At 39.7% G+C, this 17,557-nt stretch overlaps 1 protein-coding gene across 4 annotated transcripts in view; it reads right to left on the bottom strand.

Annotated features, from left to right (window-relative positions):
• Positions 1-17,557, bottom strand: part of clec16a (C-type lectin domain containing 16A) — a 40,795-nt gene that overhangs the window by 15,991 nt on the left and 7,247 nt on the right. For 2 of the 4 annotated variants that reach the window (XM_069709974.1, XM_069709977.1), the window contains exons 6-15: positions 13,699-13,822; positions 13,218-13,392; positions 12,073-12,123; positions 10,682-10,798; positions 5,358-5,670; positions 3,890-4,001; positions 3,686-3,786; positions 2,679-2,798; positions 2,157-2,266; positions 219-263 (exon numbers count right to left, since the gene is read on the bottom strand). In XM_069709974.1, coding sequence (XP_069566075.1) covers positions 219-263; positions 2,157-2,266; positions 2,679-2,798; positions 3,686-3,786; positions 3,890-4,001; positions 5,358-5,670; positions 10,682-10,798; positions 12,073-12,123; positions 13,218-13,392; positions 13,699-13,822 — 1,268 coding nt within the window. The remainder of the gene's footprint in view (positions 1-218; positions 264-2,156; positions 2,267-2,678; positions 2,799-3,685; positions 3,787-3,889; positions 4,002-5,357; positions 5,671-10,681; positions 10,799-12,072; positions 12,124-13,217; positions 13,393-13,698; positions 13,823-17,557) is intronic. The other 2 variants (XM_069709976.1, XM_069709975.1) reach the window with 2 other exon arrangements.

Genomic DNA, 17,557 nt, shown 5'->3' with positions numbered 1-17,557 from the left:
ACACCAGTTACTGGCTGCAGTTCCTCTTTATTCTATTTTTGAATTTAAATCCCTTTGCCTAACAAATGATATTGACGCAAAATATCCAATGTCAGTCTAAAAGTGTGAGTGCGTGTTTCTGCTGTTCTCTCTAACCTTTGCTTTTTTGTTTCATATGTTTGGGGAGGTTTTTGTGGGTGAGTTGTGTGTGTTTGTGGTGCGTTACTTTGTGGACTCACCTTGTAGAATCTCCGCAGTAAATGCAGACTTTCTTCTCTGGCACCCTATAAACACAAATGTGACAGTCAGAACCACCATTCAGGTGAAATGCCCACAGAAATAAACATATCCCATACCTTCATTCAAAGTATATCTTTAAATAATGAATATGTAAGACACTAACTGTCAAAAATTGTGTTGAATACAGGGTCAGATAAAACTGTAAAATTGTGTTATTGCTTTGTCTTACACTGTCTTGGTTCCGTAGACCACAAGCTAAAGATAATTGAAAAATGTTATTTAATCTGCTGAAAATACATCGCAGGAATATTTTTTTTATTTAACATTCAAATATAAAATAAAATAATAAAGATTCAAAGATTTTGACTTGCAATTTTAATGCAAGAGTTGAACTCTGTAATTAACATGTTGCATCTTGGTTCAATCTGTACAAAGTTTTTTTTTTGTCTGAGGCACTATTTTATGGTTCTGAGCAGCTGCCAGGCAACAAGTGGAGGCTCCAGGAAGCTATAGGTTACCAGCAGATAATGGATAACAATCTTATCTGATTCTCTACCAGAAAGCAAATATGGGTATTTCTCTTTAGGTGGCATATATTATCACAATTTCCAGCACTGGAATATATGACAGTGTAAACATTTTTTTAAATTTGTAATGCAGTGTTTCAGTGCACTGTGATCATAAAAACAGTCTCACTTTGTACCACTTAAGCTTTACTCGCAAGAGCAATCATGATTGCTGTTCCTGAGAAAAGGTGGCATGTGCCAATAATATTTGCATGAGTACCTACTAGAGAATTTCACACTTAATACGAATCTGAGATGATGTGCTGTTGATGTAATGTTGCCACTCTTGTGTCGTGTCATGTTATGCCTCCTTCAAAAATAAAAAGGCTTCCTGCGTTTATCATGTCAGAGAGTAAAATAAACAATCTTTAGCAGACAATATTCATCCTGCTCTGAGTTTAGAATAAAAGATCAGATAATAATGTTGTTTACATTGACCCTTCCACAAAGTCAAGTGCTCTGTGAGGCATTTCCCCACAGCAGGGCATGAAGAGAATCAGCAAAGGTTCGTTCAAAGGTCTGTTTTCTGGCCTTCTGCATTTATCAGATAGCACATAGTGGATGTCCACTAATAACAACACAATTCCTTGTAAAACCGTCTGCATAACCATTTCTCCTCAATAAGCACTGCTCCAATTTAAAGGGGCTCATCATGTATGTTACACTGTGTCAGAGGAGGGAAATTCTTCAAGCAGAAACCCCCAGTGATGTTAAACCAATACCAATAGTACACAAGACCTCACCAGAGGTTTCTGCCAGAAAAAAACAAAATGATCAGAGCAAGGTTTCAATTCAATTTAAGATCGGAAAATTTGTCAAAAAAATAATCCTGAACATTCACATTCGCAGTAGAATGATTACTTCCTGTAACGAGGTGTAAATTCAAAGAAACAGTAAGTGTTGAGGATTACATGGAAGTGAAATAAAAGGAGATGAACAGTTTCCCAGAGGGATGAGCAAGATGCTGCAAATGATGTGAAAGCCAGAGAGGTTAGTAGGAGAAAGAGGGAAGGAGAGATTGAGGAAGAGGAGTTAGAGGGACTTAATGAGAAAACAAGTGAATGTGAAGGTGTGGGCAAAGTGCAGGAGGAGGCGAGACGGGAGGTGTGTCAACATTTTTAAGTGAAAAATATCTTTGATCATAACCACAAATTAGCTCTCACTGAGAAACCGTGCAGCTACGGCTTCTGAGGAAGTGATTCAGTTATATGGAAAGAGGTTGTTTTATGGATTTAATGGACGGCACAATATCCAGCTGCTAATCTGCCTGCTTCCCTGAAATCCTTTACATGTGTCTGTGTACATGTGACATGTTGACAGGCATACAGTGTAAGTGTGGGAGTAGCATGTACATGTTTGTGTGTGTCATACCTCAAGACAGGCCAGATGGACGTCTTTGATTATGCAGTTGTTTCCAGACAGCACCGACTGCTTTGATAATAGGCAGCTGAGCTCGAGGGTAGCCAGACGCACTTTACCATCTACACGCATGGAACAGACATACATGAAGCAGTATGAGGATAACTTACCATATTTCCGTTGTGACTGAACAAAGCAAAGTTAACATGAAATAATTCCAGAAGTCCTAATGCGTAACACGAAATGTACACATGGTCTTTGTTTTGGCTTCATGTTGTGGTTACGTGTGTCTACGCTCGTATGTTCGGCTTGGCAAAGAGCAAATGAAATAAACATAAAAAAAAAACTACATGTTAAGTTCACTATTTCATATCATCACACAGCCATACACAGTAATGGGAAACCAAACTGGAATCCAACTGAGGCTTTACTTTGTATGATTGAGCATACTGCATATGACAATCAAGGATATTTAAAAAGAGAGGAAAAAAAAAAAAGACAGATAAGACAAATGTGTGTGTGTGTGCGTGTTACCTGGCTGTGCTGCTAAGTTCATAACTCTGATGAGTCTTTCTACGAGCACCAGGCTGTAAGCGCTCCTCTCCTGGTCTGGAACTGGCAGCTGCAGACGCTCTAGAAGATCACGGTTTATACCTGCAAACAAACAAACTGGTTAGAAAAGAAGGTAAATGCTAATTCCATGCCATAAACATGAAGACTGCGATGTTGCGGAATTCTTTCAATTTGGTTTTAGGTCGATCCATCGAGCCGTCTTGTCCAGATTGAGTGTCTCGTCAGTTAACTACGATTCTGAGCACTGGCTCGGTTAACTAGCTGCATAGATTCCTGGACAATTTACCAAGTAAAAATGATGTGAAGACCAAATGTTTTCGTTTCTAGAAATTTGACGTGAGACACCACTCCACCATATTTGATCTTTAGCTCAAAAGTCACTGTGACATCACTGGAGACTAAAAAAAAAAAAAATGTATGAAGTCAAAACTGTATTACAGAGAAGATAAAGGATACTTGGTTACTGTCGCTCCCTCCACCCTAACCAATGGAACAGGTATGACAGTTTACTGCTGTCTTATAGAAATATTCATGATACAAATCTGATTTTCCTATCTTCATGAACCAGGGGTCTAGAATTACAAACAAAATAAATTACATGTGCATATACTGTCGGTCTCCAACCTTTTTCCCTAAGCTACGTTGACTGTAAAAATTTTTTTATCCTAGCTGAGTTTTACCAAACCAGCTGAATAAGCTTCTTTTATGTGAACAATAACAAATTGATACTCAACATGCGCATATTGAACCAGCAGCTCGTGAGCTAACGGTTGGAAACCCTATGCTGCAGTTGCATGCAAAAGTATGGCCCTCCCTGGGCAAATTACCTACACTGTTGGTTTTTGAAGCAAACAGACACGGTGCACAAAGTTAACGTCAGAAGCGTGTAAAACAACATCTGGATAAGTTAACATTGTGTTGGAGGTGCTGTGTACAGATGAAGTGAACAATGAGCTCTTGCATATAACCTTTGCTGTGCGAGACGGCATACAGCAGGCAGAGGACGAACAGGGCGTGGTAGTCATCGTTGGTGCAGTCGAGGGCACTGTACACCATGTCTAAGAACGGTCTGCAGGGACAGAGAGAGCGAACATATCAGTCCACACACACTTCTGTAGACCAGATTTACAGCTCAGCGTGCTAAATGTGTATGTGTGTGTGTGTGTGTGTACCTGCTCCTCTGTGTGTGTGTGCGGGTGGCTGCAGCAGTCTTCTCCTCATCAGTGATGTTCTGCTCTGTCAGCTCTGACACTTTACACTTGTCCATCACCACCATCTCGATCTCTGTGCGCACGCGCGCACACACACACACACACACACACACACACACACACACACACACACACACACACACACACACACACACACACACACACACACACACACACACACACACACACACACACACACACACAACTTTGTACTTACTTCCACAAATGTCTATGAATGTGGACACCCCCTCCCTCAAATACATTTTGCACACATGACACACATCACAGCTATGAAGAACATAATGGACTCTTGTCACAGGTGACTATGAATTTCCAGTCTGAACTATTTCCTTCTCGCCTTTGACAGTTCAAACAGTGATTAAAAGTGTGTTCCTCTTACTATTGAGAAGAGTACAGGTATCATTTTCAAATGTACAGCAGAGCAGTAAAATGTAAGAAAGTTTTGCACAGTCTCATTTCATCACTTTTTATCAATCCTTTAGAGGTTAGGTGTCATTTTTCCACCCAAAAAGGCCCAACCACTCATTTTGAAACCGTCTCGTCCTCTGCTGCCCATGGCACCATTTGTGTTGAAATCCACGCTGTCAAAACAATTCTGTGCATTTGGGCCTTCAGAGGGATTTAAGACTGTGTAGCTCTGCACAAACACTCCTGCATAAAGAGTCTCTTCTGTCAAAGTGGAGAAGGAATGACTTCAGATCAGTGAAATGGGCACACACAGTAGTATCGATATGAAAACACACAGAGCAGGAGTGAGAGACAGGCGGAGAGGTGAGGAGCACAGGATGGATGGTTTGTCACCGTGGAGATGGACAGCTGGCTGCCATGGAGATTGTGATCAATGTGTGATCAGTGGTCGCCATGGTAACCACGGGGAAATCAAAAAGTGACAAACGGGGATGCAGCGGAAAGAGGGAAGCCTCATCCATAAACTAGACAAAGAGGAATTTCTACTCAACAGAATTTTGTTCTGCTTTTTTTGCACGTTTTTTTTTAGCCTCAACTTAAACACTCTTTCGTTATTTGTTGTTTTAACCACTGTTCCTTTTTAAGGAATCATTCATGTCCAAAACACTCCGACTGCTGATGATGCGTCTGCAAAGTTTAATCTGCATTTAGCTGCAGAAGCATGGAGATGGCAGTGATGTGAACATTTAATTAAACACCCAAATTAAAAGCAACAAAGCAGAGAGCATTTACAGTTGACAACATTGATGTTAATAAGCTGGTATCACATTTAAAGCTCTTCTCTTGTTTTAATTAGTTCCCTCTCTTTTCTGTTTGGAGACGAGGGCTGCTGCCGTGGTGGCTGATGGGTAACCAGGGTGCACGAGAGACCACGTTTGATCGATGGGGGTAAAGAAACACAAACACCTGTACTGCTGTGTCCACTGAGACACACACTCACCTTCCGCCATCTCCCCACTCGCTCTGCTTCCCTTAGAACTCCCACTTCCTCCTCCCTCTGTACCTTTTCCCTTCTCCCTCTCACGGCCGCCCTCCCTCTCTCCTCCTCTGCCGCCTTCATCGTCCCAGCCCTCCTCCTGTCCTCCTCCACTGCTGCCGCCTCCCCCCGCCCTTTCTTCATCTTCCTCCTCGCCCAGGTTCTTGTAGTTTGGCCTCTTCTGCGTTCTCTTGCGGCCGCGGTGGCGGGACAGTTCCAAGGAGCGCTCCAGAGACTCCGGGGGTTTGATGAACCGACGTACACCTCCTCCGCTGGCCTGTTGGGTCAGAGAAGACGACAATATGAGGAAAGGATGCGAGAAGACTGGGAATACTTCCCCACAGTCACATGACTGGAAGTGATGATCATTGAGTCATTATGTCATACAATACGATACGATAAACTTTAATGTCTCCATGGGGAAATGTTTTTTTTGGCAATTGTTTGATACATTTGATTGATTTGATAGAATTCTGCATTTTGGAAATAACATAACTTTATTCCGAAGAAACATACATTTGTGCGCCATTAATAGCAAGATTTAAGTAAAAAGAAACTGTACTTCAGACTGTACTTAGACAATGCATACCAACACTGAAGACATATTGCACAAATGAAACTACATTTCACACATTTCATTTTCATCGACTCTACATTATGACGGAATCCTTTCTGGTGATCATCAGGATGTTTGGGGTTAAAATAAAACAGCAGCCACTCTGTGACTTTGGCTATTGAATTCATGTCTAGAGTATTATCAAAGTGTTAACTCTGCAGCATATCGCCCAGTATGTGCTGAATACACAAGTCAAATAAGGGCACAATATAAGTGAAAAGAAAAATGTCTGGAGTAAACACACTGAGGAGAATAACTGTCCTATTTCCAGAAAGAAATGTTACTCTAACTATTTACTGGTAGATGTGCATGCAAAAAAAACAGATGAACACACGAGAACACATGTATACACAAAAAAAAAACTGCTTACACTAATATCTTCTCAGAAAAAAACGGACTTGCAGTAAACGCTTCTTGCACTATCGTGTTGATCAAAGTCCATTAAAACACACAGAAGCCACTTCCTCCTGGATAAGCTTTCAGAGTTAGAGAGAAAATGACCACCTGACACAACGACGATCACAGAGTTGATCTTTGGCTTTGAGGCTGATTCTGTGAGACCTTACTGGAACTACAAGAAACCCTCATTCCACATATAGCCCTCAATCTTGCACCAAAACGCACAAACACAACCCTACAGGAAACAGATGATCAATGATAAGAAGCTGAGCTGTGATGAAAACACTGTGACTTACAGTAAAACTGAGTGATTGGGACAGGGCGTCCTGTTCATAGCAGCAAATTCTAATGGTGCACCTCTTATTCACTGATTCAGATGAAAATAATCAAAATGACTAATACAAATTACAAAAAAAGACATACCTAACAAATAAAGAAGTTAGCGTGTGCACAGGATAATATGCAGGACACTGCCGACTGAAGCAGCTGCACAAGGAGTTCAGTTTGTAAAACAATTGAAATAAAACTGGAAACAAAGATATAAAAATGTTATTAATTTGAGAAAGTTTAAGATTAAACAGCAAACTGAACAACTTGTTATTGTATAAAAGGTCAGTGTAGGGCACACAGGCGGGTTACACTCTGATTAAGTTCACTGCTGCTAATGACACAAGACGGTTTCAAGGCATCCACTTGCAATAAGTTATATGTTATATTGGGATACTTGATCTCGTAACACATTTTCGTTATCTCACAACACTTCTGCATTCCCTCGCAATAACTTTTGCAATCCCTCCAGTACAGTTACAATACACTGCCAGGTGTAGCTGACTCTACAGGGAGGAAAGATGACATGATAGTTTACGTGATGCGTGTGATGCTCATTTTTCATCCTAAAAGGCTCATACGATATGTTCAATTAATATGTATAGATTCTATATAGGTCAAAAGTGTATTTATATTCATATGCATAATGTACTGTTCATTCTTGTCCATGAGAGTTCTATGTTTTTCTGGAGACCCCAGAGGACCTACAAGGAATCCAAAATAAATCAGAGCTACAACAATAATTAATCTATAGTTAGATTGATGGATAAATACTCATCGGCAATTTTTATAATTTAAGTTTTTTTCAAAAAAGAAAAAAAAAAACAGATGCCTACAGGTTCTCTTAGGATTGGCTGCTTTTTGTGGTCTTACACTTCAGTGAACTGAATATCTGACTTTTGAAGTGTTAGTTGGACAAACCAAGACATCTTTAATTCAAGAACTGATTAATTGAGAAAATAATTGTCAGAGTAATAGATAATGTCGATAATATCAGCTGCAGCACTTAAATAAAAAAATAAAAATAAAACAATAATTCCTATACCGAGTTCAGTGCTGCTGCAAACCAGGAGGCCCTTAAATTCCAGGATAATCGCACCTCTGTGGTTTCATTTCTTGAAAACATTTGACTTTGCCACAAAAAAAGAAGAGGAAGAGAACTGGATATCTCGCAGTATTGAAACTACGTGGCCCTATTTCACTGAACTTCTTTCACTTACACAAACCACCAAATGTGTAGAAACACACGTGACCTTGTAGGTCATATACTACAGTTTGTGCACCTGGAGTAGAGTCTGAACATAACAGGACCCGCTGCAGTTTCTCAGCATCAACCTTCACTGTGTTTCATATGAATCACTATTACATATTTACATTTGCTTTTGTGAAAACCCTTTCTTTCACCCCCTCCTGTCTTTCTCTTTATGTTCTTGGGAGATGACAGGTCGTTTTACAGCAAACTAAATCAAGAAAACGGTTTCCCTCGTTTTTCAGTCCGCAGAGAATTCACAGGAGAATTATTTAATGAGATTGTCAGTATTAAGAAAATACATGAAGTGGTTGTCAAATATCAATGTGTTTTTAATGGTTTGTGTTTCAGATTAGGTCAGCCATATTTTTAGACATTTACCCTGAAACACAGTAGAGTCAAAAACCTTTGTTACTAATCTCCACAGAATAGTTTGAGAAGTTGTTTTAATGCTGCAGCCAGGCACACTTAAAAAATGTTTTTATCATCTCTCTGGATCACTGCATCTGAGTACGATTCTACTGCAGTTGCTGTTACAAACACGGTGTCTCTGCTGTCAGACTTAAACCACAAACTAGTATCTGAGTGTGTGTGTGTGTGTCGCACCTGTGAGCTGACTATGTTCTGGTAAACCGCTCACAGACTCAGCCGATGCTGAGAAATTAATGGAGGCCAGGCAGCATGTATGACACACACACACACACACACACACACACACACACACACACACACACACACACACACACACACACACACACACACACACACACACACACACACACACACACACACTTCAAAGTAGGATACCACTTGTAGGTCAAAGATGTATTTATAAGAAGATACTGGTACACACTTGACATCTTGTATCTAACTGGTGCACTTGCAAGTAGACACATCTAAAAAACCAAAAGACAAAAAACACACACAGTTGTTCCAGGAAAGTGATCTGAGTTAGGTGTCAGTGTTCCATCATGTGACCTAATTTCCTGCCACATCACAACCAAACAGGAAGTACCATCGGACCACCTGCGAAAAAACAGAGGCCATGCCTCCTCTGCCTGCTTTTCATCTACAATAAATCAAACAATAACACAACATGTCTGATGTGGATAGATGTTAAACCCACAATCCAACACGGATGTAGGGAAAAAGTATTTAAAAAAATACTTCTATTCATTGCTAATCTTTAGAAATGTCCTTTTCCTCAATAAATCATGGTGCCATAATACAAGTGTCCAATGACATGCAAACATGTATAATAAACATACAGTGTTTGCACATGTAAACAGAGAGATGAGCCCATCGAATCAATGAACAAGAACAGTGGCAAATACATCACAGCTGGTTTAATGGAACTAAATAACACTATTTCAATTTGTAATCACTGCTCTTGGTATTCAGAACAAACTTATCTTACTCTTAATTACAGAATAATATGGTTTAAGTTTGCTTGAGGCCCCTGGTAAAGGCTGCTGTGAGCTTCTTTGAGGGTAAACAGTCAAGAGAAAAATGAAAAAAAAAAAAAAGAAAAAAGAAAAAAAAGAACTAAGACATTAGATAAAAAGCGTGACAGTAAAACCATTCCATATCTGTGATTCTAGTTTACTTTATTTGATTTTTTTTTAAAAAAAAAAAAGATTAGGTCATTTTCAATGGTTTCTACAATTAAAGTACAGTTCTCCATGAATCTTTTAAAGTCGACAAAATAGAGACAGAAAAGGACTGCTGAAGAAATAGTTGCTGTGGTACACCAAACATTTAAAGACATCACACCTCAAGTCACATTCACTGAAAGGGTAGGCTGTTTCTTACAACACACACACACACACACACACACACACACACACACACACACACACACACACACACACACACACACACACACACACACACACACACACACACACACACACACACACACACACACACACACACACACACACACAGAGAATAACCACAAGAGTTCTCAGAAATGCTCACTACCTCAGCACACCCACCTGGGTTTACAAACAGATGGTCAAAGAATTAAGAAAGAATTAAGAAATGACTCAAGGTAAGAGAAGAAAAAGGAAGGAAGAGAGAATCAAAAAATAAGAGGTGAGGGGAATCAGATGGGGAAGGTGAGGGGGATAAAAGGGAGAGACTGAAACAAAGACAACAAAAAAAGGGGAGGATACAGAAAGAAACAAAAAGGGGAAATTCAAAGAAAATTTTTCAGAAACAGAAGAAAAATGAGACCGAATGTTCAGTCCAGAGCCTCGACAGGAGAAGAGATGGAAATTAAGGAAGAGAGTGTTTGAAAAATGGAAAGAAGAAAAAACATTGCTGAGTAATTTGCATACTGATGCCTTGATGTGGGTGAATCATGGAGAAACCCATGACCCTGCGATCTCATAACCACCTACTTGTACTTCTGGAACTCTACTCAGTATGTGTGTGCGCGTGTGTGTGTGTGTGTGTGTGTGTGTGTGTGCGTGCGTGAACGCGTGCGTGTGTCCATGTGGTTGCCTGTTTAGGTTTGCTCGAGTGCATTTCTTGTTTGTGTGTATGCTTTACTTTTTCGTGTCACAAGGTACAACATGTGTGTCTGTGAGAGAAAGGAAACTTTTTGGTTTGTACTGTGTGTGCACTTGACGTATTGACTTTGTTTGTTTGTGTGTGTGTGTGTGTGTGTGTGTGTGTGTGTGTGTGCGTTACCGTGTTCTTGTGTGTGCTGTGTATGTCTGTCTGTGGGGTGAAGACAGACAGGTCTCCATTGAGAATAACGTCTGCCAGGGCATTGACCAGTGGTTGATAGTGGATGATCAGGAACACCTGGAAAACAAACACTAAATTAAGCTATGACTGCAGCCCTCCATCTCTTTCTTAAAATGTGTTTTGACCAATTTAAAATATCTTTCTCTGTACAAACTCGTGACATCATGCAATATGTCTACGAACACAAGGGCCACCCATTAATTACCCGGGTTTAGATGTTCCTTAAAACTGTACAGAAAAGAAAAGTCTGGAAGCATACAGTAAATAACAAAATACCCAAGTGCAACGTAATTAAAAGTTGAATAATTTAAATGAATGATACCATCTTACAATAACCTAAAATATCTTTTTTTGGGCTAAACCGATGGGGCCTGAATGTCTGAGTGAGTGAGAGAGTGATGATGTCGCACCATTGGTTGGTCAAATGCAGCGTTGACTGAGTTTTCAAATGAAATGGCCTTGTTTCCAATTCAAAGCCCTCTAGCGTTTCATACACTGTCCAGCCATATCCTAGGTTTTGATCTTGTTCCCTTGAAGTGAGGCATTTGATGTTATGTATAATTAACTGGAATGAACCATTCATAGCTGTATGCCCTCAACCAACCAAGAAAGTTGCATTTGTGTGAAATGTTGTCATAATTATGTAATTAATTATTGAGTTATGGCCACAAACGTGTTATGTCTTGTGAGGTCACAGTGACCTTTGACCCTTTAAAAATCAGTGAAGTTCATCTTTGAGTCTGAGTGAATGTGTGCGACAACATTGAAGACATTCCCTCAAGGCATTCCTGAGATATCACCTTCAAAAGAATGGGACAGATGGAAAGACAAGCTAACAACATAATGCCTCCTGCAACAACTGTCCCCGCCGTGGAGGCATGAAAACAAACAGGTTAGACAGACTGCATTCAAAATAGGAGCTCAAACTTACATCAATGTACCAAAAGTGAATCTGCCTCCGACCACTGCATCAAAAGTAATGAATGCGTGTTTGAATTTCTAAGTCAAACTGTGCGGCAGGCTGAAGGAGTATTTTTGTCATTTGTACTTCACGTGGAATAGTAAAGTAAAAACAAAAGGTTTTCACAAACAAAATATGCAGATTCAATTACAGAAATATATTTGAGTTCAATAGTCAGGGTGGACAATACTGACAATACTGTGCCAGAGTGGGTTGCAGATACCAAATAATAGATATCTGCACATTATTAATAATAACACATTCACAGGGGAATTAACCAGCATGATAAATTGGCAGTTTAACTTCTAGTCACACAACTAAAGTGCTTTGGTGATGATTGGTGGAGGCATCTAGTGTGTGTGTTGCTTACTTGAGACAGCAGGTAGAGGGACACCTGAGGGTTGATCTTACGCTCATCAGACTGAAAAGAAACAGAAAAATAAAAGGTAAGTCAAGGTCACACGTTTTGCTTTTCAAGCCTTATCACCACTTTCTGCTTACACCATCAATGCCGCTACTCATTTCCCAAAGCAGTCATACTGTAGCTTTATAATATTTGACACAATGTTCAGGTGATACACCCACACATGTCCACATTTATTCCTTGTGTTAATTACAACTTTACTTCCAAAACAATTTTTTTTATATCCAGCTCTGAGCAGGCCTTTTAATACGACTGTCAAACATTCATTTTTGATGATTGTCTGTATTAGGAACTTGACATGAATTTTGGAATATTAGAATAGTCATTGAAATATAAAAATGTATAGTCGATTAGTTACGAGCGATTATCAAATACTATTTTGGCTTGACATGCCCATCTTTTGTCTGTATTCCCTGTTGAGTTTCCGAACATAAGAGCCTAAGAAATTCAATATGATGACCACGTTGAATGGTGAAGCTCTGTGAAAATGTGTTGTATTATAAAGCATCAGCCATGTTGAGGAAGATTAAAGTCTCTGCGAGTTGATTATGATAGTTTACTAAAAATGAGCTAAAACCCACGGTCCCATTGAAGGCAGGAAAAATTGGGGAATGATTGTGAGTGGTAGAAGTTGAAAGCACATCGGATTCACTCGGCCTGTTGCACAAAACCACTGCTGTAGTCCTTCAACTCATTAATCAAGCAAAATGCCAAACACTACTTTTCTCACATGTAATTCACTGCTTTTGTTTTGTTTCAGGATATTGTAAATTGAATATATTTGAGGCTTGGACTTGCAAAAGAATCGATTTAAAAATTGCACCTTGGAACTGACTAACAGTCTTTTTTTAGAGTATCGTAATAATGGACAAGACCGAGTGAAAATGAAAAGATGAAGCTGTATATTAAAACAGACACACATGCCTCTGACATGTTTTTTAAAGGCTCAGTGTGGAGAGAGAAGAAGGGTTTTCATGTGTGTACAATCACCTCACCACAGTCATTAGAAGAGTTGACACAACACAGGCTTTCCACCTGTGAACATCAGTGTAAGGTAATTTCATCTAGAAATGCTCTTGCGGGTAACCTACCATCTCAGGACTAACCAAAGAGTAGACATAGAGGGGCAGGAACAGACGGTTGAGGAGGTGGTCGGTTAAAACATCGTTAAGGAATTCACAGTTGATGATGAGGATATCGTTCAGGTAGTGGAGATGGTCAAGGTGCTCTGCTACCAGGTCACTTAACTTTCCTCTGTTCTTATGCCTGGGACACAACAATGTTAGTTAGGCAGTGGTGGAGCCGGTAAAGGACACTGGTGTGTCGGAAAAAAATAGTTTTGTAATTAAGATGAAATCTACAGGCTTAGATTTAAAGTTGAAGGAAAAAACACATGTTGGACAATATAAATAAAAATAGATTATGAAGCAGTTTATACAATGCATCTTGTTCCTGTATAAAAATCTAATGTACATCTAAAGAGCAGCAGGATACCAGTTACAAAACCTGAGACACGTCTGACCTCTACAGGCTACAATGAGAAGGACACTGAGAAAAATAGATGGCACTTACTCTTCATCTGTCTGCACACACTTATCCAGTTCGATGACATGACTGCCGATAAACCAGACCAAGTTACTGAAATACGGCACCGCTGTCTTATCTCGAATGTAGTGCAGCATGTGCTGGTTGTCCACTGAAGAGAGGAGGGTCAGGAAGGGGAGTTATCACCAAAGATGCACACAGATGTCCAAAGCACACACATATTTTGTTAGCCTGGAGAATTAGCAGAATGACAGTTAAATATGATGATAATAAAAACAACAACAAAATTCAAATTAAGAGACAAATTAGGAAAATTAACCAACTAAGTTAATATCAAGGGCACAAACTGGTCCAGTCAATCCACTGTTAACACAACAAACTACTGGAGTGGGATTCAGAGGAAAGCCAGTGCAGTTTTCAACTGAAACAACAGTATGACGGTTTTTTTTGTGTTTTTTTTTTATGAAATTAATTGAGAAGAAGATAATTTTCCAACCGATTTTTTTGTCTTTGTAATCCCAGCTTGTGATCTGGGCCTGCCACACTCACTGATCCATTATTCAGTGGTGCTTTCTTTATTAAGAGAAAGATGGAATTTCACCAATTTCACACATCGAAGTGTCTTTACAACTGTTGGGAAGTACTACTGCATAGGCGGGGGGAAAACAACGTATACACCCTTTCGTGGCTCCAGAAAGAACTGAGTGAAATTGTATTAACTGCTTTAAATTATTTCACTAGAGTCAGTGCTGTCAATCATGAATTTGTCTCCATTTTTTTATTTTTATTTTTAAAGAAGAACGCTGTAAACTGATGGAGTGTCGCTTTAACATGGGTCAAAGAGCCTTAATGTCAAATTGGAGAGAAGCTGAATTTGTTATTCACAGATATATGAAGGTAATATATATACGTTACTTATATGTCCTTAAATTAACATCGCAAGAACAGCAACAACTCCTGCAGAGCCAACAAATCTGATAGCTGTGTTACATGACAGTTTCTGGTATTTTTATGTATCTATTAAACTTTTTTGGGAGTAATGACCAACTGCATCTTAAAACAGAGCCCCTCAGGGATAAGCAAAGAAAACACCTAAGAAGTGATCTGGGACAGTTCTGTTGTTTAAATGACAACTCGACCAATTTGAAATGTCAACACTCCTGTCATGAAGAAGTCTACATGAAAATAAACCCAAGATAGCCATTTTATGTTGCCACTCCACAGGTCAAATTGAGACATGTAATGAATGACCAGCTAAATGAATAAATTACAAAATGGAGAAGGAGACATTGACTAAATAGCCACAATGACCAAAACCCATCACCAAAATGACACCTGACATGAAGAGCTTAGCTGAAATTAAGAAAAACTTCGAATGGCATGCAGGTTCTTCTGTATATTTGGGTGATACAGAATGATTTACATGGACAAGAGTTGCAAGGATACTCATATCCATACATCTATAACAAATACACAATTTGGAACAAAGAAGGCTGGGTAACAACATGTGATTAACTTTTAAAATCAAATCTGAGGCGTCAGAATCAAATCCACAAGACAAGTTTCCTTTGACAGCAACTACGCTGATAAAATCTGTTGCTTTAGAGATGCACTGTCTCTGCATCAATTTACAGTTTGAACAACTGGAAACAAGATCAAGTCAACATGTTACTAGGATACCCAGCCCTAAGAAAAAGACTGAATGAATGGAACCAACTTACATGAAACTGGAGTTAGGCAGATGGGGCGCGCAGAGGGAGGAGGGAGAGAGACAAGGAGAGGAAGAGGAGGAGTGGTTGTTGAAGAGGAGGAGGGAGAGGGGGAAACAGACACAGGGTTAATGTGAGTAAAGGGGCGGCTGTGGAGGGGTGGAGGTTGGGAAGGACCCCACAGCTATTCAAACAGATATACTGCAAACAACGGCACACCAGTGCAAGAAATTTCAATGTTACGTAGACATTTGCAACTTATTTCAGGATCTTCCACCTTGTTTTTACTCTGCACCATGTGGACAATAGAAAAGCAGCGCCCTCATTGAAAAGCTACATGACAATACATCATTAAATTAGTCTCAGAGCTGAGTGAAATCCTTTTCCAGGGTGTCATTTGTTGCAGTGTATGTCCCAAGGAATCAGTAGGAAGCATCAAACAGGGACATGGTAAACATAAAGCTGACACAAATTATAGCAGTTTTCATTGCCATATACTGAGCCCTTTTCAGTGTAGAGATAGATGATCCAAGCATTCACGTTCTGGGTTAATTTAAAAACAAAATGAAATTAGTAAAAATTGCAGTTCTTGTCCTGCATGACAGCAGTGAGTAGGCCACACAGATACAGATGTTCTGTATGATCTTCTCACATCTGGTCACAGATCTTACATAAAATTGATGCTTCCCTCTTTGACAGGATTCCTTTCTAAAGTAGAGCCTATGGCCAGAACAGCAATGACACATCTCCCACACTGCTGCATTACTTCATAAATGACTGTAGTTCTGCTACGGTGAGAGTCTGACTGTAACTGGGAGTTACAGAGTCAGGATGTCATGAACGACGCAAGAAAGCGCAGTTGTACAGTACAAAGTGTTACATGCACGACAAGACAAACAGATACTGAGACAGACATGAAGCCATCGTTGGTGTGTTGCAGTGACTGTATATTGAGGTACTGTTGTAATATGCATGGCGAAAATAAACATGAAACCCACAAAAAGCAGCGTCCGCCTCCCGCGGCCCGACAGCAGCCAGCGACGAGCCCTCACGAGCAAAGAGGGACCGGAGGAGCAGAAAGCAGGAGGGAGCACAGACGCTGGAAAAACCTCGCAACGTCACTGCTGCTGCACACTAGAGTTGTATTCTGAAAGACTTGCAGCTCTAATGCATCAATGGTGGTAGTTCTCCAGGTGAAGGGATTTGAACAACGACTTTGCGTGCCGGGTAGACAGGATTTGCTGAAAAGTTAGTTTCTTCATAGTTAGTAAAGATGAGCACGTGAGATCAGTGAAGCAGTGACGCTCAACGCGGTGGTAAATTAACTGAACTTTAACCTTCTTGACTGTCGGTACTCGAGTTAAAAAAAAATTACATAAAAAAACAAATCAAACAAGGTTGTTATCTACTAATTTATACTCAAAGTAATTGGATTTTAACAACCTCCAACACATTAGAACATCTAATTGCTCATTTTTGCATCTGTAGCTCAATATTATAAATGTCTTGCATATAACAAGGGTGACAGGAGTTCCTGTATTTATAATTGTATAAGAGAAGCTAAAAAATATAATCATAAATAGATTACATAGGGTCCATGAGGGTAAATATTTACAGCATGGACACTATTTACATCTATTGCCTTCCACATACAAATGTGAATTCATGCAATTACTTATAAGGCCACAAAAATGTATAAATTCAATAACAACACTTACTGAGACAATTACAAGTAAAGAATAAGAAATGATAGCCTGATATTTTGGAAGCACATACCCAGTAATCACTCAAAGAGGCTTGTGCAAGTCACAAAATGATCAGCTGAGTAGATCCAGCTGATGGCTGACTCACCGTTTTGGACGGTAACACCGAGATCTTGATGCATGTAGATTGTGAATAAACTGTCAAGATTCCTACATATCGTCTGTATTGTTGCCATTTCACCTTCAAAAGATGAAAGCCTTCATCTGTCCAGCTCTGAGCAAACATGAACTGGATGTTTTCTAATCTGTGTTTTACTGTGGGACGTCGCTCAAAAAGACCCACCGTCCTAACACCTGCTTCCAGATTTCTGAAGTCCTTTGACCTGTGTTTTCTGTACTACTTAGGTTGAACGAGCCTTTGATAAACTAAAATAAGGACGGTGGTAAAGCCGCTCTTGCACTAGAATGATGATA

The sequence above is a fragment of the Brachyistius frenatus genome, unplaced genomic scaffold, assembly GCF_029030835.1.
Source record: "Brachyistius frenatus isolate BFR_SWC_R1_liver_20210118 unplaced genomic scaffold, ASM2903083v1 Contig_88, whole genome shotgun sequence".
NCBI lineage: Eukaryota > Metazoa > Chordata > Actinopteri > Embiotocidae > Brachyistius > Brachyistius frenatus.
The sequence above is the reverse complement of the archived record's forward strand: the minus strand, read 5'-3'. Positions and strand labels throughout refer to the sequence as shown.